This window comes from Centrocercus urophasianus, unplaced genomic scaffold (genome assembly GCF_019232065.1).
Source record: "Centrocercus urophasianus isolate 14NV4802_14NV808 unplaced genomic scaffold, USGS_Curo_1.0 seq_20, whole genome shotgun sequence".
Classification (NCBI taxonomy): domain Eukaryota; kingdom Metazoa; phylum Chordata; class Aves; order Galliformes; family Phasianidae; genus Centrocercus; species Centrocercus urophasianus.
In genome coordinates this window covers 11,825,294-11,849,044 of record NW_024884756.1, presented here as the reverse complement: position 1 = coordinate 11,849,044, position 23,751 = coordinate 11,825,294, and the positions used below count along the sequence as shown (strand labels likewise).

At 47.1% G+C, this 23,751-nt stretch overlaps 1 protein-coding gene across 3 annotated transcripts in view; it reads right to left on the bottom strand.

Annotated features, from left to right (window-relative positions):
- Positions 1-7,057, bottom strand: part of KLF7 (Kruppel like factor 7) — a 59,281-nt gene extending 52,224 nt beyond the window's left edge. For all 3 annotated transcript variants that reach the window (XR_006169453.1, XM_042822437.1, XM_042822438.1), the window contains exon 1: positions 6,807-7,057. Coding sequence is in view for 2 of the 3 variants with exons in the window: in XM_042822437.1 (XP_042678371.1) it covers positions 6,807-6,908 (102 nt within the window). In the remaining variant the exon portion in view is untranslated. The remainder of the gene's footprint in view (positions 1-6,806) is intronic.
- Positions 7,058-23,751: the final 16,694 nt, after the last annotated feature.

The following is a 23,751-nucleotide window of genomic DNA, read 5'->3' as shown; positions in this document are numbered from 1 at the left end:
CAGTTGCACGGAGCGGAAACGCTCTGGATTGGAAAGGATCCTTCGTGTGAGAACAAAGAGAGAGCAGGTACCTGTTTAAAATAACCAAGAGCACCAGGGCAGCTTACCAATGCAGTGAAAAACATTAAAATGTTAAAAATAAACAATTCCTTGCCTATCTGTCCAAGTTTCTTACATGCAACTCCCGTTTGTCCCACTTTCTAAAAACCAAGATGAGGTAGCACTATGCACCAGTTGTCTCAAATATACCACAGACCCCGAGGAGGGGGGGGGTAAGGTCAACTTTCAGCTATTTATCTACCGTATTTCACAGAGGTGATCACACAGCCACAGAGGGCTCTCAGCTGCCCTGTGCTTTCATCGCATGGGACGGGGTGGCTGGATCTGGTGCAGCCCCTCTCGCCCCAGCCACTTTCCTGAGCACCCCAAGCCTCTAACAGTGACTCTCACAGCATCCGCAGGAGAAGTGAAGAGCTGCCAACTTGTCTTATAACTGAAGAACCAAGGAGAGGTTTGGCACCCTGATGCAATCCAAGATGTCTAACTACCGCAGAGCACAACGGCTGAAACAATTTCCTCTAGGAAGGGAGAAGAGATGCAGACCCTGCTCTCACAGGCAGCCAGGCAGCCCTCCCCACCAGCTGCTGCCAAGACCAGGGGTTGCAAGCGCAGTCTGGCTAGCAGGCACATGCAGGGACGTATACATATATCTCCATGCTGATGTCTCTCAAGCTTAGACAATAGAAGCATTTTCTCAATGCTGCTGGAATCAAGTAACCAGCATTTTTTTTTAAAAACAAAAGACCACAGGATATGTCTCCACTGGCTCAGAAACAAGAAAAGTAGAAGGAATATCATAGGTTTTTTTTTAAAGCCTGTGTCTTTAAAGACCATCTCAATGCTTTGTGAACCAAGCATATGACTTTAGAAGTGTTGAAGTGGCAACACTGGGAAGGAAACACAGCCAAGAGAGTACTCAACTCAGACATTCAAACAAGCGTAGTGCCTATCAAGACCGAAGTCAACAGAAGAAAACTGGGATGGTCTCAAACATAACAGTATCACGCTGGGAAATATTCTTTAATCAGATCTGTACTCTGTACCCTATTTAGTATAACAAGGGAGGAACAGAGAGGAAAGTAAGAGGGGTTCGGCATCACTCTTGAAAACTTTTATTAATTCTCCAGAATCCAGCTTTACCATCTAAAATAAAAATTCCATCAATTAAAATACCTGTGAATAATTCTTAGGAGGTTTTGAGTGTTGTGATCATAAGAATTTCTTCCCTTTTGCAGGATTTGACAGATTTGGTATGAGGTGTACTATTACACAACTGCTCAACATACTGAACACCAGCTTCACCAGTGAGCAACATCCTTTTTTTCTAAGGACAAACGCAACCAAAGTTGGCCACATGCAGCTACAGTCATACAGAAACAGCTTCCTTCTTACATTCCTGTACCATGTGTTCCATGCAGAATGGAGAACCAAAGCACTGGATGTTTCTCAGTGGAAAGATATTGGACAAGGCCTCAAAATTATGGCAGTATCCTGAAAAAAAACATTGTCCTCTAAGCTCAGAAACTTCAGTATGCAATTACTGCATTGTACTGAAGAGCTTCCGCTGCTTCCACATGGAAGCACTGCATTGCAGACTGGCTACATATCTTGATATTTTTGTAGCCTACTCAAATCTATGTACTGCCTATTGTAACATAAAGACAGTGGTGGGTTGAGAGGTGCAAGGGTTAAAACATCCCAAAGAAATAAGAAGTATATTGAAGTTCAGTATCCACAGGATTGTGTATTGCTTACAGGTATACACTCCATTTCAGAATCACTTGCCATAAGTCACACACACAGTCAACTATTTAACACTTGTAACGTGGATTGCAGGGCTCTACGCTTTCATAATGCTTTAATAATTTATAACAGCAGATTCTGTAATTAAGGGGAATCAGAAAACAATACTGACAGCAGTTTCCAGTTCGTCTTTCCTTTTTCTCCATCTCCTTCTACAGGATGACAGGAGCTTGCTTTCAGCACATGGAGAAGCAGAGAGCATAGACTGGTGCTCAGGTCTGAAATACACTGCCTTACACATGTGGCTGTTCTTGGAAGTCAACCATTTCTGCAAGTTATTCTCTAGAGGTATGATGTACTATAAGCACTTAAGAAATGTGTTGCACCGTGACTGGAACCAAGATGAAATAGCAATATTAAAAGAGATGTTTTAGTTTTTGTAGCGGCCAACTATGCCATTAAACTAGAACAATGGAGATGATGTGGAGGCAGGAATGTTTTCCAGTGTCATTTATGCCTTTCCATAGGAAACTTTTACTATAGGCCTGAAAATGATCCTGTCTGACAAGTGGAAGTCAGTATTAAGACGTACGAGATTAGCCACTTCGGGATCCTCTGCTCTCACACAACACCAGGATCTCCAGACCCTCTGCCAGGATAGGTCATTTCAGCCTCCCCATCCCACAAACACTGTACCTCAGCATCATTGGTGTCAGCCATTTCAGAACAAGACAAAATGAGGCTTAAAGACTTGATTAAAATACACAAAGAAAGGCTCTACCACAGAGTCAAAGGCAAAACAAAGGTTTCCTTGATTCTGTGCTTTCAGGAAACGTACATCCCCCTTCGAAGGATCAGGGCTTGCTGCAGTTGAGAGCAACTGAGTCAGACAAGGAAAAAGGAAAACATCAGTTCAACGATACAGTGCTATTCTCACCAAGATCTGTTCTGCCCAATGACATGTGGGAAAGGCTGGCTGTCTTGCAGTACAAACCAGAATATGACACTCAAACCCTGCAGATTCTAAACTTCTGAATCAACCACACGCACGGTGGCCCTGTGCAGCTCCCTGCCTGTTGTGCCCTGGGAATCACATGCTAGAGAGTGCTCTGTGGCCCTCACAGATAATGAAGAGAGTCCCTCAATATATCCATCAAGACCTCTTCTCCACAGAGAGATGATGAGTCCAGAGACCTCCAAAGGGACAGGATAGTAGGGCGGTTTGAAGTTTGAAATGCCGCATTTAGAAGAAACATATCCAATTACTGGAGACACTCTCTGCACGTTGATCTTTTAATGACCCCTCAAACACTGCTGTGAGGGCACAGCACAAGGAACAGGCTGAAGCCCCAGGTCCAGCTCCTGCCAGTCATTACTTTGCAGCCCAGCCCGCTGACAGTGGGACCACGTGCAGTTCCACGGGATACACTCCTTGCAGCCACCTCCCTCAAAACCAGCCTTCTGCCTGCTTCCTTCCGTGCAGAGCCACAGGGTACTCCCCAGCCTCGTGCTGCTCTCCTTGCAGCTTGATCCCAGTCTCGAGGATGCCACATCAGACGTCTACTCCTGGTGAGCAATGGCGTGTGACCAGAGCTCATGCTGCAGGGCAGCAGCCACACAAGCACTGAAATCTACCTCCAGATGGATTCTGAAACGCGGAGTCAGCTCACAGGGACGAGAGCGGCCCAGACGGTTCACATTACTGCAAGGATGGAGCATCAGGCAGAAACAGACTGATACTGAGATACCAGCCAGCTGGTGTACAGCAAATGCCTGATTTTTCAAAGCACAGCCCACCTCTTTCTTTTATCTCTCCTAGTGCTGTGGCTGTGCAGTGCTGCTTGAAGAGACTAAACAAAGTTCTCTTTCTCCTGATGAAGCTGCGTGCCTTATTAGATCCCAACCTCCACTCCAAAACACTCCTAACCTCACAAGCTCTTCAGCTGAAGGACGACAGCCAAAGCTGACACAGTAAAACCAAGCATTTTCTTGCCTAAAACCCAAACCTCCCCCTTCCCACCAACATCTGTTTTAAAATAATGCAAAACACATCATGGATTCAGTTCCAGCTTCGCTCCAGGTATTTCTACTTTTATTATGTAAAATATATCTGGGATGGAGTGATGTTTTTTTGTATTTTTTCCTCCTGAAAAGGAAATGTAGGAAGGAAGAGATGACAAAATTCACTTGTGTTGTACATATTTTGGGCTGCTCTCATTCAGCTCCAGTGCTGTCAAAAGTGTAAATGCCAAACTTGCTCACGTTTCTCTTGTAGTGGGAAGGGAAAAAGGGAGAGATCAGCTGACCACATGCAAGCATTTAGCAACCTGCCTGTTGCTGCCTGTCGGTGCCCTCTCTGAGCGATGGTGTTTCACAATCGGAAATATGAGCAACTGCCCAGCTGCGAAATCCTCAGCTACAAAAGCGTGATCCAGAGTCAGGAGAACAGGGAGTCAGGACTGTGGCAACACTGATGCTAGAGTGCTCTCAAATTATCAGTGGGGCATGCACATCTTGTATAGTATTGGAAGAGACTCCTAGAAGCAGCAGCAACTGCCATGGACTAACCCCTCTCCATAGAGGGCCAACAGCCTGATAATCACAGAAAAAACTGAGCTCGTAGCCTGACCAGGAAGCCTGCTCTTGACCCACACAACTACTTCCCTCAATTTAAGAGACTCTGAAGGAATCTCCTGGGGACATGGCTTTGCTGATGTCAGACGCACTGCTTTGCAGCCACCATGGAACTCAGGTCTTGCACTAGAGATCTTCATGCGAGTGCAGGCAATACCCATTCAAGCCCTTTGCTCAGAACTAAAGCTGCTGCCCTCAGCCTCAATGCTTCCTATGAGGATCAGTCACTGCCCTGACAGCTTTTAGGAATGCCTTCAGGTGCACACCCACACACATGCAATGTGTCTTAAAGCTGCTACGGTTTGCCCAAAGTGAATAAATCCCTAAGACCTGGCGCTGTTCACAAGTGACTGAAATCAGGGTCTCTATGTCAGTGGGTCTGCCAAGCCCATGTGGCAGCATGCTCAGCACACTGACGGCAGCTGCTGCCACCAGCGATCCACCAGCTTTGCTCCCCCATTGTTTGCAAGCAGAGTCCAGGCAGCAACAGGGGAGAAAAACAATTTGTAAATACAGGATGTATTATGAAACGTTGGGCACTGCTTGGAAGATTTGAGGGGAAGAAAGGTAGTAATTTTTTCTCAACTTTGCTTTCCAAATATGCTGAGAGTCAGTGAGGTTTAACCATTTAAGGGTTACATTTCAATTCTGCAACACTACAAGTGAGCTTGGGTAGGTACTTTGTTCCATATCAAACAAACCACTGCCACACATAAAAGCAGGCAGTAGGAGACAGAGTATCACGCACAGTACTGCCTAAAGCATGCTGGCTATGTCAACACATTATCTCGCTTTGGTCTTCCCAGGCTGTTAGTAATATGCAACCCATCCAACAACAACGATGCTACGAAATTATTATTTTTTTAAAAGAAATTATATCAACCTCTTCAGTTTAATTAGCATGTTAAAATTATGAAAGGAAAGCAGATGTGACCACCATGGATATTGAGCTGAATATTAATAACAAGAAGCATCCCCAACCCTTGGAGGATAAAGCAAAGTTGGATCAGTCATTTTGCACATTAAATCCTGGATGTGTTCACACGTAGCTGTCAGTAAACCTCTTGTAGGTGTGTGCACACACAAAGCTGGAGCCAAAACAATTTTGCTAGGGCAAACCTTTAAAGATCCAGCGACAGCACAGCCAGATGACAAAGCTACAGCCTGACCGGCCACATTTCTCCCTGCACACACGCTTGTAAAGAAAATTAAATAAATGTTCCACATTGTCACTTGCTGGAGAACTAACACATTGCCTTTACACTAGCCAAGACTAATGTGAGTGCTTGCAAGACAAAAACCAGTGGCCCATTATTTCTGAGCTGATGGTGCCATGGTCTGTGCGTGGCATTAGCACCACATGTCATTCCAGCCACACTCCACTATTCTTACTCACGAGCACATTTTTTCTGTTAAAGAGACACCAGTTTAGAGGATTCCAACTGGCGTGTCGCTTCTGCCAGAAAATCACCTCCATAAACAGGGCTACAGGGAGGAATGCTGCCTTCCCTCTCCTTCCCTATCCTGGCAGATAACTATTTATAGGTATATGCATTTGGGCTCGTCATTAATTTCATACAGCTTCTATCTGCCACCAGCCATCATTTCAATGCACTCATAATACACAATTTCCACCTTTAGAACTACCCTGATTCTTCCTGCATGTAACCAGAAGGCGCTGGTGATGGGAACCAGCCAGAGGCGGCATTGTCTTAAGGCACGGCGAGAAGCATGCTCCAAAAAAAAAAAAAAAAAAAAAAAAAAAAAAAAAAAAAAAAAAAAAAAAGAGAAATGGAATAAAAATGAGTTGCCCCCTGCTTACAGAATTCAGCTTCAAAGCTTTTGCCTCCATGCACCTGCCCGCACCCGCTTCTGCTTTCAGCTAGGATTTTTATTGACATGTACTAATTACCTGAAAATAAGAATGATCTACTCCGTTTCCACCAGCTGTCAGCACTGGCTGGAAGAGATCAGCCTCACTTAAAAGAACAAAAATAACGAGAAAAAAAAAAGAAAAAAGAAAAAAGAAAAAAGAAAAACTAAGCTCAAAAACGAAAGGAAATAAAAGCAGGAGTGGTGACAAAGGCAGACCTGGAGGCTGTCACCGGGCCTCAGGTGCTCGGACAGCTGCGGGCAGGCAGGGCTGCACGGGCTGCTCAGCTGGCCGTGGCAAAAAGAGAGAAACGTACAGCTCTACCCACGCGGAAAAAAAAAAATAAAAAATGGAAAAAAAAAAAAAAAGAAAACCAAAAGGAAAACAACCAACCCTGAATCAGCGAACAAAAAATGAAATAAAAGGCAGAAGCGCAGCCCCGAGGCACCGACTGCCTGCACTTAAGAGATTTACAGGAGTAACGTAAAGCATTCACCTGCTGCCAGTTCTCCTCCAAGGATGGCAAAGCTGAGAAGTAGCCGGTGTCGTGGACAAGCTGCAGTTCCTGGAATATACTATAACTAGCCAAGACATCCATGCTGCTGCCGGCCGGCCCCTGCTCTGCTTTGTGTGTGTTTGTTTGCTCTGGAGGGGGGTGTTTGGGATCATAAAAAAAAGAGGAGGAAAAGCAACCAATGATAGATCCAGCGTCCCTTTTGCTTTGTTTTGTTTCAGTCACACTTCAAAAAAAAAAAAAAAAAGAAAGAAGAGAGGAGAGGCGGGCTGTCAGCGCGGAGGGGACGCGGGGCCGGGCCGAGACGGCCGCGCTCCGAGCACCCCGCGCCCGCCGCACCGGGGCACGTCCCCGTCCCCTTCCCCGTCCCCACCACCGCGGCCATGCGCGCTCGCGCCACCCTCCCCGCCCCCTCCCCGCTTTATTTTCGGCCCCCCCCTTCCCGGTTCCCTCTCACCCTCCCTCAGCAAACCCGGCCCAACTCCCCCCCTCCCGCCACCGCCGCCTCACGGCCGCCCCGCCCACCCCCCGCGCGCAGCCCACTCAGGCAGCGCGTGACCATGTAGGGTAAACGGCGGGGCGGGGGGGGCGGGGCCGCTTCGCGCCCGGAGTCACGGCGGTCCAATGGAAGCGCGAGGAAGGCTTCGGGAGCGGGGCTTATCCGCCTACCGCTCGTGGATTGGCTGGCGGCGAGGCTCCCGCCTTCTCTCCGCGGCTCGCGGGGCGGTGCGCGGCGAGCTATTTTTAGGGCGCTATATAACGGGGCGGCGGTGCGCGCGATGGCGGTAGAGCGAGGGGCGGCGCGGCGCTCCTCTCGCGCCTCGGGCTCGCGGCTTTTGCCGCTTTCAGCAGAAATCCGCCGCTCTTGAGCGGCTGCGGGGCGGGCAGCCGCCGCGCCACTCCCCGCCGCTGGGCGTGCGGCTCGAGGGGAAGGCCCGGGTAGCTCGGTAGGGAGAGGGCCGCTTTCGTGCCCGGGGCCTCTGAAGAGGAAAGCAGCCGGTGAAGCTGTTCGTAAAGAGACGGAGCGCAACTCTCGCTGAGCGAGGGAAGCGCGCTGCCGTGGGGCCGCCGCCGCTCCTCAGCGAGGGATCCGCGCGCACTGCTGGCTTCAAGCACCCGCCGTGCGCAGCTGGCGCGGACTGGTGCGGGGCCCTGACGTACCTCATGCTGCGTGTCCTGCCCCGACTGATGGGAGAACGCGAGGCGGCAGAACTCATCGGTGTTAGTTCGTGGTACATTGTCTTTCTTAGTGATGAAGACAAATTACCTTTTCCGAGATGGAGTCCATATTAACAGTTACAGAAGCCCCTCTTGAAGAGTGCTTCTGAGAATAAAGCTGTTTCCCCGACAAAGGCTGCACCAAGGCACGTGTTTTCCAGGCTGCTGATGGGCAGCACCGCCATCGTTTTTAAAAAACAGTAAGCGCTACACTCTCATTTTGAGAGCCAAAGTATGGAGGAAAAGTGGGAAGTGAAACTGCTCCACAGTAATTGGGAGAGACTGGACAGAGGGCATTTTTTCACATAAATGGTCTCGCCTATGCAGAAACACGTGTGGATGCAGGTTTTGACCCCTACCTTCATGCTCCTTCCTTACAAAGAGCTCAGCGCAGGCTGGGGCCAGGCTCAGAAGGATGCCCATTTCTCACACTGCACCTCAGGAGCTGTTGGTTGTCTTGAGCGTGGCTATCCAATGCTTTCATCCTCACAGAAGAGCTGGATGTGAATAATAAATTGCTCTTTCTCATAAACACACCCACAAAGGCAGCAAAGCACATATTGGCAGCAAGAGGAGAGGGAAGGTTAGCGCAGTGAGCGGTGCTGAAGGTCCTCCAGGCAGTCGTTACCAATTCCAGGCATGCCTCAAGCTGGCCCAGCAGTGCCTTTCTGCGACACCTTGAAGAGCGAAGAACTCATCTAAGGTGGTCAGATATGATAAGGAGCAGTACCAGGTATTGTAGCACAGCTCCTGTACTGAGAGGCTTTGCAAGAAATAGCTGTTTCAGAAGGAGATTTCAAAAAGCAGCACTCCTAAAGAGCTTGTCAGAACAAGGCCACATGCATATGTAGAAGCTGTCTCTGACCTAGGTAAGGAAACAGGACAAAAGCAATAAAGATTTATAGCATGAGCTACTTAAACATACGCTGTATGTTCAAATCCTGTAATTCCTGTGGCTGAAAAACATTTTGGTGCTGTAATTCTGTCCTTGTTAAGTGTAACTACCCTGCTCTGATTGCCAAGCCATCCCTGTAACGCCAGTGCAAGAACAGTGGCCTGCATGAGCTGTGGATTGCTTGTGCTTAGATTTATTGGAAAGCTCTGTACCTGCAAGCATCTGTGTGCAGACAGCCCAGGAGTCCCGTCTGCTCTGACAGCCACATATGCTTGCACCAAAAAGCTCTGGTTTGAATTGTCACTTAAAATCTTTCTGTCCATCAATTTTGAACTTCCTGCTGAAGGCAGGCCCCTGTAGGAACAACCTCTTTTTCACCCTTGGACTGAAAGTTGTTCCCGGTGGAACCAACACTTTGCACCAGCAAAAATCCCTGCCTATGCCCAGGCTGCACTGTAACTGACGGCCAGATCCTGTGCGCAGCTGCTGGTCTGCTGCTCTTTCTGGCTTCAGAAGAAATTGTCTGAGGGCAGGATTTTGGCTGTGAGCCGTGAGGTGAAGAGCTGGGCTATGGATCTGGCTGCATGCCCAGGTGGTTTCCAGGCAGACATTGTATTTTTATTGTCTTGGATATTCCGTTTTGGAGGTCAGTCGAGAAAGCAGAATGGGGTTATCATTTGGCAGAAGTAGAAAAGTCTGGACAAAAAAATGAACGTGACGATACACTGAGTGTAATGCTCTCAGTCCGGCATCTGGGATAGTGTGTAGCTGTGCTAACCCAAAGGTAATGGAAAGCAATGTTTGCCATATTCCTTTGTTTTCCAGGATACACTGACCTTACTCCTGGCAGATAGCCACTCTCCCCGCTCTGGCTCAACCACGCTGCCCATCAGAGAGCAATGCAATCTCACATGGAGGAGGAGCACCACCATCACACAGCTGGGCTTACGGGCGTTGAGGTCTGCACAAACATAGAGGTAAAGGGCACAAGTTTGGACCTGCAGAAAGTTCAAGGGAGAACATTTCAGCCCTAGCACAGATTTGTCCTGAAATGGGTAAAGACAATAGCCTGGCTTGTGGAAGGATTTTTTAGGCTAGCCCTGGAGGTATCATTGCTGCACTTGCTGAAATGTTGGGAAGATGCAGGGAATGGTATGGCTGACCGTACCATAGCAGTAATGGGTCTTGGCTCCTGGGAAGAGGGAAAGGCTACTATTTTTTGCATTACAGGGCCATGAGAGTGGTTAGTCCTTGTGAAAGGAAAGAAAATGTTTACTTGTTCGTTCTGCTCTTTCGAAGAAAGAGTAGAGGTGACTTCTCTGTTTTCTGGAAAGAGCTTGAATGTCTCATTGCCTGCCACAGGACCTTTGGCAACAATCTCTTCTACCCTCTCCAAGTTGGGAGTACAGAACTGCCCCCTGCATTTAACTGGGTTTCTGCGATACACCAGTGTACACAGATTCACAATTTTGGTCAGTCTGATTGCTTTCCATCATCATATTTCCAGCCCTGCTGACCCCAGGTGTGATAGTGGGGGGATACATAATGGAGACCCAGCAGGGAAGGCTGATTTGCTGGGAACTCTGGTGTTGTTTGCTTCATTGCTTTAAAATGGACAGTGACAAAGTGCCATAAAGCCATAGGATTGTATATCAATTTACTGTTTAAACATGTCACTGAATTTATTCCCTTTGGTACCAATGAAACAGTTGTGCTTAGATCCCCTGTACACAGCTCAGGATACAGTTTTAAACCCATGGTCTTCATAGATGGCAAAAGTACTGAAGCACTTTCTCCAGCAGGGGCAAGTTATTCTAGGTGTGTAGGCTATGAGTTCTTTCTGCTGTCACATCTGTGTGTTGTCCTGCCATCTGTGATTCTTCGTTTGCCCCCTTGGAGTTTTAGGGTTAACACAGCTTTGCTGCAGACTGCAACAAGGCTGTTAAAAAGCATTGGTCCTTCAGTCAGTGTCCATCCTGATGACAAAGAGGCTGGGTGAGGCCACTTGTGTAAAGTGAGGAGGAGGACTGGCACTAAGAAGTCTGCTGAGTTTGCATCTGTAGCCTCTCCAGAAGTGGGTGCAGAAAGCTATTGCCAAGCAAGCAGGTTGGCTTCCGGAGTTGCAATGGGACAGCTCTAAAGCCAGCTTCAGACCTCAGTTTCCTAGAGGAAGGCCTCTGCTGTTGGCCCCACATCTTCCTCCTGCCCCTGCACAGCACTGTTTCAGTGACCTGAGAAGTAGTTCAGTGTTTCACATTCCCTAAATTTTTCTAAACCTTCTCTAAACTGCGTGACCGTACTGCCAGGAAGGACGTTGAGGATCCCATCTCTTCCCTTCAGCAGCTCATCCTGGGGAAGTGCATTGAGAACATGAGGAAGAAAACCTTTTTTTTTTTTCCTTTTTTTTCCCCTAATAGTGTGGGGAGCAAAACACATAGGTTACATCCCACATCATAGACACACCATTTTGTTGTCACTTCTCCAGCATGTTTATTCTATGCTGTTCCTCTCCAGACCGGCTCATTGGTCAGGCTTTACTCACAAGTGTCTGTGTGTGTTTCCACCTTGCATTTTTTACTCTTCCACACCATCCACCAAACAGCTCCTCTGAATGCAAGATGTTCTTGGTGCATGGGGAGCTTTCCCTGTTTGCACTGTCCGTGAGGGGAAAGCATAAGTGGATGCTTATTGTTGGCCCTTGGGGCAACACAAAAATGGAGGACAGAGGGACATCAGAGAGATGCAAATTGTGGTGCTGTGATCCTCTGCATTGCCAAGAAGGTAGATCTCAATAGAAATATTTAAGTTAGAGCTAAAGCTGAATACACTTCATGTTCTAGCAGGTGCAGCCCAAAAACAGCATCCCAAGGACAGCTGGGGCAGAAGTGATTTCCCCTTCTGTCTCTATCCAGGGGAGCTGGCATAGCTGTGGCCTCTGCTGAACTGGGAGGCAATGCTGTAACATAATCATTGCATTCACCTTGCACATGGCACTGCTTGGTGTGAAGCAGGGTGGCTGCATCTCTGCACTAGACCTGCATGGCTGGAGGTGCTTCCTGGTCTGTGAGCTGCTCTCTGAATCTCCACTGATAGAAAAAGTGACTAGCATGAAGCACTGCAGGTTTCCTCCTTCTTAAAAACAGGCACCATTTGACTCCCTTCCCTTCTAAATCAGTGCTCTGTGGACAATGCAATGGCTTTAATTGCAAAGCAGATAATGAGCACCCTCTGGGGTTAGAGATGAATGGGTTTAACCCATAATCACAACTTAGTGCATCCAGCAGTCTTGGTGGACTTTGCAAGCTGATTGATGGCCAGATGCAGATGTTTGGTGGGAAAGCAAGACGTGCCATCCTGAAGCAGAACCATACAACTAGTTCAGTTCTCTGGGCTGAGCTGAAAAACAAAGCCTGACGCTTCAAGGGAAGGTTTGAAATAATAGTTGAATAGACCTGATCTGGTTCTGACCTTGAAGCTTTCTGTCTTTCAAGTCCTGAACCTTTTACCACCCATCTGTCCTTCTTTCCAGAAAAGCATCATGTCTGTGTAACTCTCCTTCTCACTCCTCTTGCCCTCCAGATCCTTCTATGAATCTATCTAAGAGCAGACTGACAGTAGAGGTGTGTAATTGTTCTCAAATTTCTGGTGGTACCTGTGCTTCCAGCCTCTGGGGATGAGAAAGGTCAGCACACACAGAAGCAAAACACAGACCTCTGCCTTCTGCCCAAAGTGATCTGTGTGTTTCTGAACCTCTTTGCAAGGGCAGTTATCATTGCTATTCCGTTAGTGTTCAGCATCTGACATAAACAGTCTCTGATCGTATTAGTAGGCTCTTAGGTACTTCTACAGTACAAATAATAAATAATAATGAGCTGCAAGGAAGACCTCTGATTCTTGAATGTTAGCTCAGGCTGGGCTCTTATGGCTCCCACCTGATGGGAAGTGTCCATTTTGTGAACACTTTGTGAACACTTCTGGCCTACTGTTGCCAACAGTGCTGCAGTGCCACTCATAATAGTGGCTTGGGGACAAAAGTGTCTTTGTGCTAGGAATGAAGGAGAAGGTTGTCCTCAGCCCAGAGAAGCATGCTTGAAAGCGTGGTAGGATGCATTCCTGTGTAGTGGTGGTTTGGTGATCGTGGTGGTGTTGCTGAAGGCAGCAGGACTTCTCGTGGATTGGGTGGGAAGAGTTGCCACCCCAGGGCAGAGACTGAGGCTCTTTGTCCCTCTGCTGCACTCTGCAGTGTGACAATAGGATGCAGTACCATGGGAGATATACTGAACAGCTGTTACTAGACATGAGAAAGACTAAGAAATTCTAAGAGGAATCTCTGGGTTGGTGGCCTTTAAATGACTGAGTTGGATTACACTTGGGAAATCTGTAGAAAACCTTACCATAAAATGGAAAGATTACTGGAATTGTTCAGGAGCTTCTAACCAGGGTTTGTGTTGTTATACACACTGCACTGAACAAAGTGTTGGTTTACCTTTGCTGTAGCTAGCAAGAGCTCTTTTTAGAAGAGCTGTCATTGCAGCACAGAACACATGCAGTAAAGACAAGCACCACAGGGAACTCCCTATGCAAAGGAGAGGACTGTCCAGAAAGCAAGGGATATAGAGCATTGCTGGATTTTTCTTTCTAGTCTTGTCACATATTAAGGAAATTCAGTTCATTCAAAACAAAACTTGTCTTCGGCAGGAAGCTGCAAGATTCTTGCTGTGCTGTTTTCACATCCTCTTGGGGTTTCTCTCTAAGATCTGCTCCTTACAAGTAGCTACTGAAGATGTGGCTCTCACAATAAAATGTGGATGTGTGAATTAACAAGGAAATGCATCAATGCAAGGAATGAAAATCAAGGCTTTGAGTCCACTTTTCAGAGTGGATCATGCTGGATGCAGGCAGGTATTGGAGCTGCTCAGAATACCTGGTTTGACACTAGCACACAACTCACAGCAGTGACCAAGCCACATGTAAACAGTGAGGACCAAAGACAAACTCAGTTCCAGGCCAAATTCTCTGCTCTAACTCATCAGTTGGGTTCTGCTGGCTTTACTAGCGTGACACAGACATCACCTGAGTACCACAACATCTCTCCCTCTAGAGAGCATCTATTTGGTTATTGCTGTCAAATGAAACAAGATAACTGGTTCTTCCTTTGGGCAGCCCCTTCCCATCCCAATACCAACTGCACTTCCAGGATTTCTCCGTCTCTCAGCCTTAATCCGACTTGAATACAGACCTTTGAACAAACTCCTGCTCACAGCCAAGCTCTTCTGGGATCTCAGCCCTCATCTGCCCAGCTACTATTGACTGCTGAAAGGAAAGTGGGAGGAACCTGTCCTTGGCCTGTCTCTCACCATGCTTTTTGTTACTTTGATTTCACTTGAAGGTCAATGGGGATCTGCTGAGCTTCTTGCACCTTTCCAGCCAGTGTTGTTCGGGGGGCCAGATGAACAAAGTTGGCTGCTGGTAGAAAGACAGCAGTATCAAGAGCACTCCCTAAATCTTGGGGTATTGGTTGCACATTGATGCTCATGAGTTAAATACAACAGAGGTGAAGCTTTGTCCAACATCACAAAGTGAGTCAGAATCCAGAAAAAGACTGGATTCTCTCATATTGCGGATTGATGCCAAGAGACTGGCCTGTCGATGCTGCTCCCTCGGAGCCTTCTGCAACGGGAGAATACTCCCGGCTCCCCACATCAATTTGTGAGTAGGGAGCTCTGCTGAGCTGTCATTTCCTCCAGGGCAGTGCGCAGCAGTGCAGCTAGCAGTTTGTCTTCCCTGCCTTTTCTACCCATAGCAATTGCTGCCACCAGTGAGTAATTGGTTATTTCTATTAAAGCCATGGGGAATGTTATGAGATTATTTTAGAAGGGGTGGGGGAAATCCATTTACCCATTTGGTAAAATGGAGGTCACCAACATAGCCTCCCTCCTTTGTAATGGGAGGTAAATGCCTGCAGAAGGCAAGCTGGGGCTTTTTTATTTCTGAGGAAAGAAACAAAGAGGTAATACAAGTGATAAGTGGCAGCTGAGGAGATGTGAGTCTTGTTCTGAAGTCCCCTGCCTCGAAAGCTGGTTTGTGAGTGGCTGTGGGTACAGATGCTGGGTGATTCCTGCCAGAGCTCTAAAGTTGGATTCATGCTAATTTCTGAAGCCAGGAGTTAAGAAACTGTGCACAGCCTTGGAAAAGCGAAGGCAGAGGGAGGTGTGCATCCCTCCATAAACTCTTGCAAATTCCTGGAAGCAGAAAAGTACCAGCTGCTTCTGTCTCTGACATCACTTCTTCTCCATGGCAACGCAGAAAGACATCACTGAGCTTTTGACAGAGGAGTCACAAGAGCTTGCATGGCTGGGACGAGTGCCATGCAGTGTTACCTTGAGAAAGCCTCAGCCCTGAGCCTGCCTCCCTTCGGCTGCTCCACTCTGGGTACACGTGGGCTTACTGGAAGCCAACTGGGGAGCATGAATGCCTGGCTGAACATCTGCACCCTTGCAGTTTTCAAGTGTGTTGTCTTACTGCAGCGAGAAATGGTGACTCACCCCTTTCTGGGATGAGCCACTACATCCTGCATATATTTTTAATCATTTTTATGAACCTATTCACTGAATTCTGCACACATTTGAGTACGTTGTTCATCCGTGGACATGACAAATTTTAGCAGAGTATTCCTGCAAAAACTTTCACCCAGCTCTTGCAGTGTTATCTGTGACCGTGACCTTATAAATGGGCAGGACTGCAAGCATTGTGCCAAAACTGGGGATGCCTAGTCATTCTCCTTAAGAAGAGCAACTGCTGCAGGAGCTTGCTCTGGTTTGCTTTGAAGTCAATGGCAGGTTTCCCATTGGCGTAAGTAGGAACATGTGTTTACGGAAATGAATAACACTGCTCCTCATTTTTCCAAGTTTGGATGATCAACGCACGGCCTGAGTTGACCTGGAAACTCAGCCTGTTCAGCCTCCATCTCTCAGCTGCGCATTAGGCGTTACGACTTTGATTTGTGTGGAAGAGAGCTCCATACTATTGGTAACTTAGATTATGAGCATTAATTGGGTTAGGACTGATGAACTCTGAAGGTTTCCTTGTTTTCCACTGGTAGTTTTCACTCTAAATTGGGCTTGGACAGTGTGTGTGTCAAGGAGCACAGCACTTCTGTTTTTCATGCATGTATTGCTCCTACTTTGGATGAGCTGCCTGTGAGGACAGCGCTCCTGTGGCCCTGTCTGGGGAGGAAGCTGTCCCTGCTCACACAACCCTTTTCTCCCCACACAGTGTGTGCAGGTCAGGACTATCAACCAATGTCAGCACTGGATAGGGTGCTTTTGCTGCCAAGATGACAGGTACTTTGGGAACAGGTGGATTTTGAAGCTCCAGACAGAACACTGTGGTGGAGCTAGCAGTGATATCACTGGGGACCTGTCCTCCGAGGGCCACCTCATATCTGCTGAAGCAGAGGGAGTCTGAAAGGGCACTACTGTTTTTCTTGGCATTGATTGCAGGATGAATGCTTATTGAAGCAACTGCCTCTAATAGCTCAGGAGAGGCCTTTATGGTCTGCTGTGGCAGTGATCTACAGATAATGGCTTCCTCTGAGATTTTCACACTTTCCCGTGATCCTCATACTGGATACATTAAAACTGACCTGCAAAGAAGGATGTTTCATTTTTCTTAAAAAGGCTTTGTAGATTTCTATGATGTGCCACTATTTTTGGTGCATTGTTTTTTTCTTGGAGATGCCATTATGACATTATGATGTGGGAATACAAACTGCTTACTTTTCCCTTTAGAAGTAGGAGAGCCATCAAGTCCTACGTACACAGAGTGGAGGAAATGTATGAGTCTCAGGGCAGGGGGTCCAAATCCTACCAGAGGGTCAGAGGTGCCAAAGAATGACCAGGGGTCCAGTCCCTCAGCAGAAAGGGCTGCAGAGGTTTTCAGCTGGAGTGAGTTTCCTTCATTACATGTGGCTTTTCTTTTGAAATTGAGGCATTTTGTGAGAATATGTCAATTTGAGCATTATTTTCAACAGGAAAGGCAAAGTGAATCGTTTGGGCTTTTCTGTTCTGTTTCATTAATGTCAAAATGTCTTGTTTTGATAGAGACAGAATTGTCATTTCTGTGATATCAAAATGTCTTACTAGCTCCTGCTCATTTTATTTCATTTTCTACTAACTGTAAATATACTGTTCTTAAGTTATTAATTTATCATTATCTTCAGATGATATTTAATACTGTATCTGATTTTGATACGTGCAATTTTTTTGACATCTAAGCCAAGTGTGTTTTTAGTGAAATGAAATGAAATTAAGATGCTATACAAAACAACTCACTGTTCGTTGGAATTAATTTTCTTGTTTCTTAATCAAAAAAAAAAAAAAAGGAAAAAAGAAAAAAAGAAAGGAAAAAGAACCACCTGTTTTTTAATTTTTTCTCTTCCTGGTGGGGAATGCATCAATATTCCAGGGTGTGAGGCTGTAGAAAGATCTCTGGTGTTTATGAACTTGTAGCTGAAAGCGATGAGAACTTGCTATTGCTTCCCACATGAGAGGGTGCGAGCTCTGCCTCATACTTGGGTCACAAAGTGCCAAGGGCACACAGCTATGAGGCTCTTGGGAGGGGAGAAACTCTCTAGGCGTTGGGACAAACAACTACCTCTGGGTGCTGGGATCTCTGTTACCAGTGTTGCTAACTTGTGTGATGCTTTCAAATTACGCTGCGATAATGGCATTTATACATCACGCTTTGAAGATGCTCTTTATTGACTTAATGTGAATATTATTGCCATCGTTTATTACGGGGAAGTATCTCATAGTAATTGAAATACAATATGGTGCCATTAATCACTTTGAATACAAACTGCTAACTTTTAACTGTTCATAGTATATTAAACGCTCCTCTAACCATAAAACAATTAGACTTGCAGTCAGATAGTTTAGAAATGGCCAACGGTTAAGATTCATGATGATTGACGTTTATGTGGCGATGTTTACATTTTTGTGTTTGAGCAACATATTTCCTTTGGAGCTTCTGTGAAGGAATTGGGACCTGCAGCTTTTTGTTTGCTGATAAAGAGGTGTAAGCAGGTGTAAACTGAAGGCATAGTAGTTGCCTAACAGCATCTCTAGGACATAATGGAGATAGGAGGGAGTCTGTAGTGCACAGCAGGCTGCGTACAGCGAGTGTTGCTCCTAAGCATCACCAGCACTCTGTCCCCACCATTCCTGGTTAAGGAAAGTGGTAAGAAAGAGACAAATTCACAGAGTCTTTAAGGTTGGAAAAGACCAATAAGATCGTGTAGTCCGAGTGTGAGGTTTGGGGCATACTGAGGTTTTGGGCGGTGACTGCTAAAATAAAGCTCCTTTGTTTTCATAGGATTCTTTTTGAATTTTTCCTCTGTCCTGCATTACTTAGAAAAGGGTTTTCCACCTTGGAAGATAATTTTCAATTAGAAAATTACCTGTCTACCAAAAAGACTATCATTTAGACTGCCATTATAGGATAGCTATGCCAGTACCACCTGCAGTACTTGAGCCGGGTGGGATAAATCCCCTCCAGACCTGCCAGGCTCCCAGCTCAATGGCTCTTTGCACTGCCCAGTAGCTCCAGCCCTGCTCCTGCCACTCCAACTCCCCGGGCTGGGTGTGGAGACCCTGCGGGGCAGCAGCGTTTGGTTGGACAAGAGGCAGTATTTTAGAAAGCTCCAACATTTGCTCCTGCGGCGGCTCTGGGAAGCCTGGCTATTCAAATGCTTTCAGGAGCCTCCCTTTTTGCTGCCAGATTTTAAAAGCATACTTCAATGGCACTCACAGGAGGTGAGGAGATGTGTAAGGTCACTTCTCAGGGCACATTTTAAAGATTTTCCAAGAAGAGCGGAGCAAGGTCTTCCTGCTGGGGGAGGGGCTTTTTTTTCTTAGCTGGAGCTTTTATTGTCAATATGTATTTTTAATAAAAGGGAAGTGATAGAAGCGGTAGCGGGTGACAGAGCCCTGCGTTGTTCAGCTGCTGACATTTATAAGACAATGCCAATGTCTCTTCAAAACAGACTCCTGCTTGCCCCTACTGTATTGATGCACACATTTATTGTACGACTGACAGCAGCGAGATGAAAATGATAATGTATGAAAAAATCCCAGAGGCACAGACCGGCGGTTTTGCAATGCAGGCTCTTTGCCTTTGGCATCCTTTGGAGGATAACGGTCTTAGATGAGTCACTGTGAAGCAGCACAGGCTACTCTTTCATCCAGCCTCGATACTCATTTTTCCTGGTTTCTGGTGACACCAGCTGTGTATATCTTAATCATCTCAGCGCGTTTACAATTCTTTCTCAATTATCTATAAACAAACCGTGGCAATTACATGACAGGTGATGGCTGGAGTGAGCTGGTCAACTGTGAGATTGTGCAGCGTGGTGGGCACGGGAGAAGTGAAAAATAAACAAATGCACTCCGGGTGCTGCAAAGGGAGCTGCAACCTTCCAAATAGCATAGTGGAACAGAATAAATTTACTGCACAGCCTCATTGCAGACCAGAGGGCAAACGAGCACCAGGCGTCCATCCACATTCAGTCCACGTGTCACCATCCCAGCTGGGCAAGGTGCTCAGCCAGGGAGCACGGAGGTGAGTTGGCCAGAGCTCAGTGCCCACTGTTTTGGGGCCATCCACAGCTGGCACAGAGCAATGCCCGGGTTGAGGAGGAGGAGGCTGTCGTGTTAAGTTAGAGCCCAGCCCTGCAGATCTGTTCTCCATGAAGTATTTTTGGTTGTGTAGGAACAGTCCCTGTGGCAGCAGGCTGACCTTCACTGTAGAAGAAAAGCTTATTCATGGGGTGCATTCTGTAGGATAGTCTTCACCCCAAGGACACCGGCACTGCAATATTATTATGATGTTACGCACGAGCTTTTATTTCCAAATGAAAAATGGAAATAGAGAATGCTCTCCACCTATTGATTCTTTGAATTTGCATACTTGGGTACATATGTTTGATGTCTGTCTTTGTGTGCAGCTGTTTGCCAAACGTGACAGGATTTGTTTTTTAAACCTGGGGGCGAGTTCTGCCCTGTGCATTTAAAATAAGATTCCTCTGAATTATTGAATATGTCAATAAATAAAGCAGAGGAAGCAGGCAGGGAAAAAACCCAGCGGTCCTTGGCAAAAGGAGGCTGTGGATGCTGGCAATAGGCTGTTACAGCAGGAAAGAAAAAGAGAAAAAATGAAAGGGGGGGCAACTTAAAAAAAAAAAAAAAGTGTAAAGGACAAAGAGTTGGATCGAATATCTGTGCTCTGCTTTTCTCTGGGTTGGATGGTAATTACGAGCTAGGCTCTGGACTGCTTTTCTTGTGTTCCTGTGAATTTAATTCCACCTTTAATTTCACCCTTGAGGGTGAAAGAGAAGTGGAATACTTGAATAGAAGCTGAAGTGGAGGGGGGATAGCTGGGCTGTGTCTGTGTGGGGTGGGAGCCACCAGCGCCCTGCAGCCAAGCATGGGGCAGTGCTGGGGAGAGAGCTGGGGACCAGCGAGGAGGAGGCATGCATGCACCTTTCCAGAGAGTTTTAGCCTGCAACACAGCTGAGCAATGAGGAGAGGAAAAGGAAGAGGAAGGAAAAGGTCAGTCCCCAGAGATGCTCGTCCAGAGAGCATGGGATGTGCGAGGCTGCAGCCGTGTGGATTTTGCACAGTCCATAGCAGCGTACTGTGTTTGTAGTGGCTGTCACCAATTGGCTTGGACGGATGGCTCACCTGAGTGCCAGCCCTCCTGGTCACCCCATGGGTGTGTGCAGGACGAAGGAGCTTCCTTGTGAGAAATCATTTTGCAGACAGGGTTGTCAGTGTGTGGGGTAAAGCATTTCCTTAAGCAAATAAAGTGAGGTGAGTTCGCTGTAACTGTTGTGGGTTGGGGAAAGTGACTGGTGTATATCAGGAACCAAAATACTGGGATTTTATCTTAATTATGTGCAGTGTGAAGGAGGAAGAGAGGAATTGGGTATTGAGAGCTGCGTGCACATGGCTTGTGGGAATGGTCACATTGATCGCTGCAGGAAGGAAAGCGTGCCCCATTTGTTCACAAAGTATGCAGCACAGCCACCACCTCCAGTGTGCTCCCTCAGCAGGAGGAGTCCTGATCAGCAGGGCTGGGGGCTGCCAGCTCCTCAGCCACATGCTGCTGGGAGCCCACAAATAAAACATGGCATTCTACAGAGCTCGTCATCCCATCCCCAAAATTATAACATCCTTTGCACTCCTCTCAAGAGATCTTGCATGAGCAACCATTTAAATGAATGTTACATTATTTACAAGTTCTGCTGTTATTAAATTAATGTTACATTCATTGGAGTTTTTGTTTTGTTATGTTTTCAAGGCAGAGCTGTAATTTGAGCAACATATTCATCAAGTCGGAAATGGTGGCTCCAATTATTTTAACATTCATTTGCCCATTCAGCTTCCTCTACATCTGCTGGTTTCTTGGTGCAGCAGCATGTCGGAGCGCTCACACACAGCCTGGCCAGGGACGTTTCTGTGCTATTCAGCAGCAACATCTCCACGAGGGAGACAATGGGAAATGTTCAGTCTGGTACAGCTGAGACAGCCAGAGCTCTGCCACAAGGGCCATTAGGCATCGGTTGCAGCAGCAGTGCATCCCTGGGTATGGATTTCCTTTCTCTGCTGGCGCATCCCTCTTGGCTTCAGAGCATGGGAAGTTGGGACTGGCAACTTAAATTCAGGCTGAATAACAAGAAGAGGCTCCGGTAATTTGGCAACACGGGAACCTTTGTGCAGCAATCTCACGTGTGTGTGGTAGTGATGCTCATCAGGGAGAGTGTGAGATGATTTATTTAAATCTGAAAGGATACTTTTGGTCACTGGGTAAAAGACAAAGCATCAGCCCCTCAGAAGTGCTGAAAATAAGCCAGAATAGCAAAAAAATGTTTCATTATTTATACTGGTGCTTGAAGTGTAGGCTTTCTTGACATGACCATAAAATCTTGTAATCTATTAAAGCTTCTCTCTTTGAAGCTACACCCATTCCCCCCCCCCAGGCCTCAGCTTGGGCCCAATCCTGCCATGCAGCTCTGACAAGCACTGCTGGAGCACTGCCATGCCAGTCCAACACTTGTGGTTATCAGAGCTCCAGTCCTTCTGGACATGGGATTCTCAAGATGGTGTGGGTTTAAAAATAATCAATAACTGTGCTCTCTTTTCTCTTTGTCTGCTTTTTCAGTCTGTGAGATTCTCTTGAGCTATTCCCTGCAACTACGAGAGCTACCTGCGTGCTTATAGTTTTTTTCTTTCCCAGAGATGGGAGATTTGGATGATTTTTGGCCTGCAGGAGTTCCTGATGAAACCATGGGAAGAGATGGGCCATGATGTCTGACTGTCCTTGTAGGACCATCCCTGCACCTATATGGGGCTTCAGCCTCCCAAAGAAGCTCCCTTCTATCTTGGTAGTGCTCTGAAGTGCTGATATCTCTCTGCTTTTGCCTGTGCACATCTCATTTTTCAGTTAGATATTTGCAATCAAATGTATGCAATCCAGTCGTTCAATATGGCTGGATGGAGCCAGGCACAAGTGACACCTCTCATTCCACTGAACCTAGAAAAGGAGATGGATAACTGGATAACCTACATTGAAAGGCAGAACATTCAAAACTGTTATTCAAAATTGGATTTTGCTGAGTACCTCCTATTCCTAAACAAGGAACAGTACAAAGCAGTGCTGGCCAGCTGCAGGTTCTCCATGGGTTCAGCCGCCCAGGGGTGGCAAGGCCAAATATGGAAGGGAGCTGCTCAAAGGGGAGCACAGTGTGAGGCAGGCAGGATGGCAGTACTCAGAAAGACGATGAAATGTGGCCCTGCAAGACCCTCAGCAGTGGCCTGTTGGATGTGCCTCTGCTCTGTTCATTAATCTGCGATAATTAGACTTTATTTGCAGAGGTTAACAGCAGTGGCACATGGTAATTAACCATTCATTCCCCACTAAAGGAGTCATAAAGCTGCTTGTGTGACACTGGTCTGGCTGTGGGTATTTTTGGTGCTGGTGGGTGCTCTCAGGGGGTGATTCGCCTCTAAACCACTTGTCTGTGTCTGGCCCACTCTGTGCTCTCTCTGCAAGAGGGGTGGGGGGTAAACAGACACAAATCCTTTGCTGCTTGCTCTGTGGCACCTCGCTGGCCAGCTTGGAGCTGTTATTTCCCTAGGGCAGGAGCAATACTGCTCAAACACCTGCTGCTGCTGCGAGCAGTAGTGTGCCCCCTGTTTTGCAGAGCATTGCATATGGCATTAAAGCTGGAACCAGCCTGGGATTAGGGAAAATGGAGCAAAAGTGCGGATTTTGGACAAGATCTCCCCCTCCCCTTTCATTACTTCTCCCTCCCTTTTCCCCACATCCCCCTCCAGCAAAACCAATCTAATTAGCTGAATAGATGAGGATAGGCCAGGCAGGGAGAAGCCCCGTTGTGTGCCCTATATTACTAACCCATGTGGGAGCAGCAAGATTGGAGAGAGATTGAAAGGGAAAATTGTAGGTGCAGGTTGAAGGAGAAGTGGGATAAGCTTTCCCCCGACACAGCAATGGTGTCATCTTTCTCCAGTGCTGGCCAGCAGCACCGCATCCATCTCCTGCAGTGTGATGACCAGCAGGGAACCTCTTGCTCAGGGACTTCAGCCCTATGCTGGTGCTGCACCGTCCTCCCCAGCAGGGCAGGGCAGGCACAGCCAGATACCTCACAGCAATTCTGAGGAAACCCAAAGAGGTGCCCAGACACAGCCCTACTGGAAGGGATCCCACAGGAGGGATCCAGTGGGAAGTGGGTAG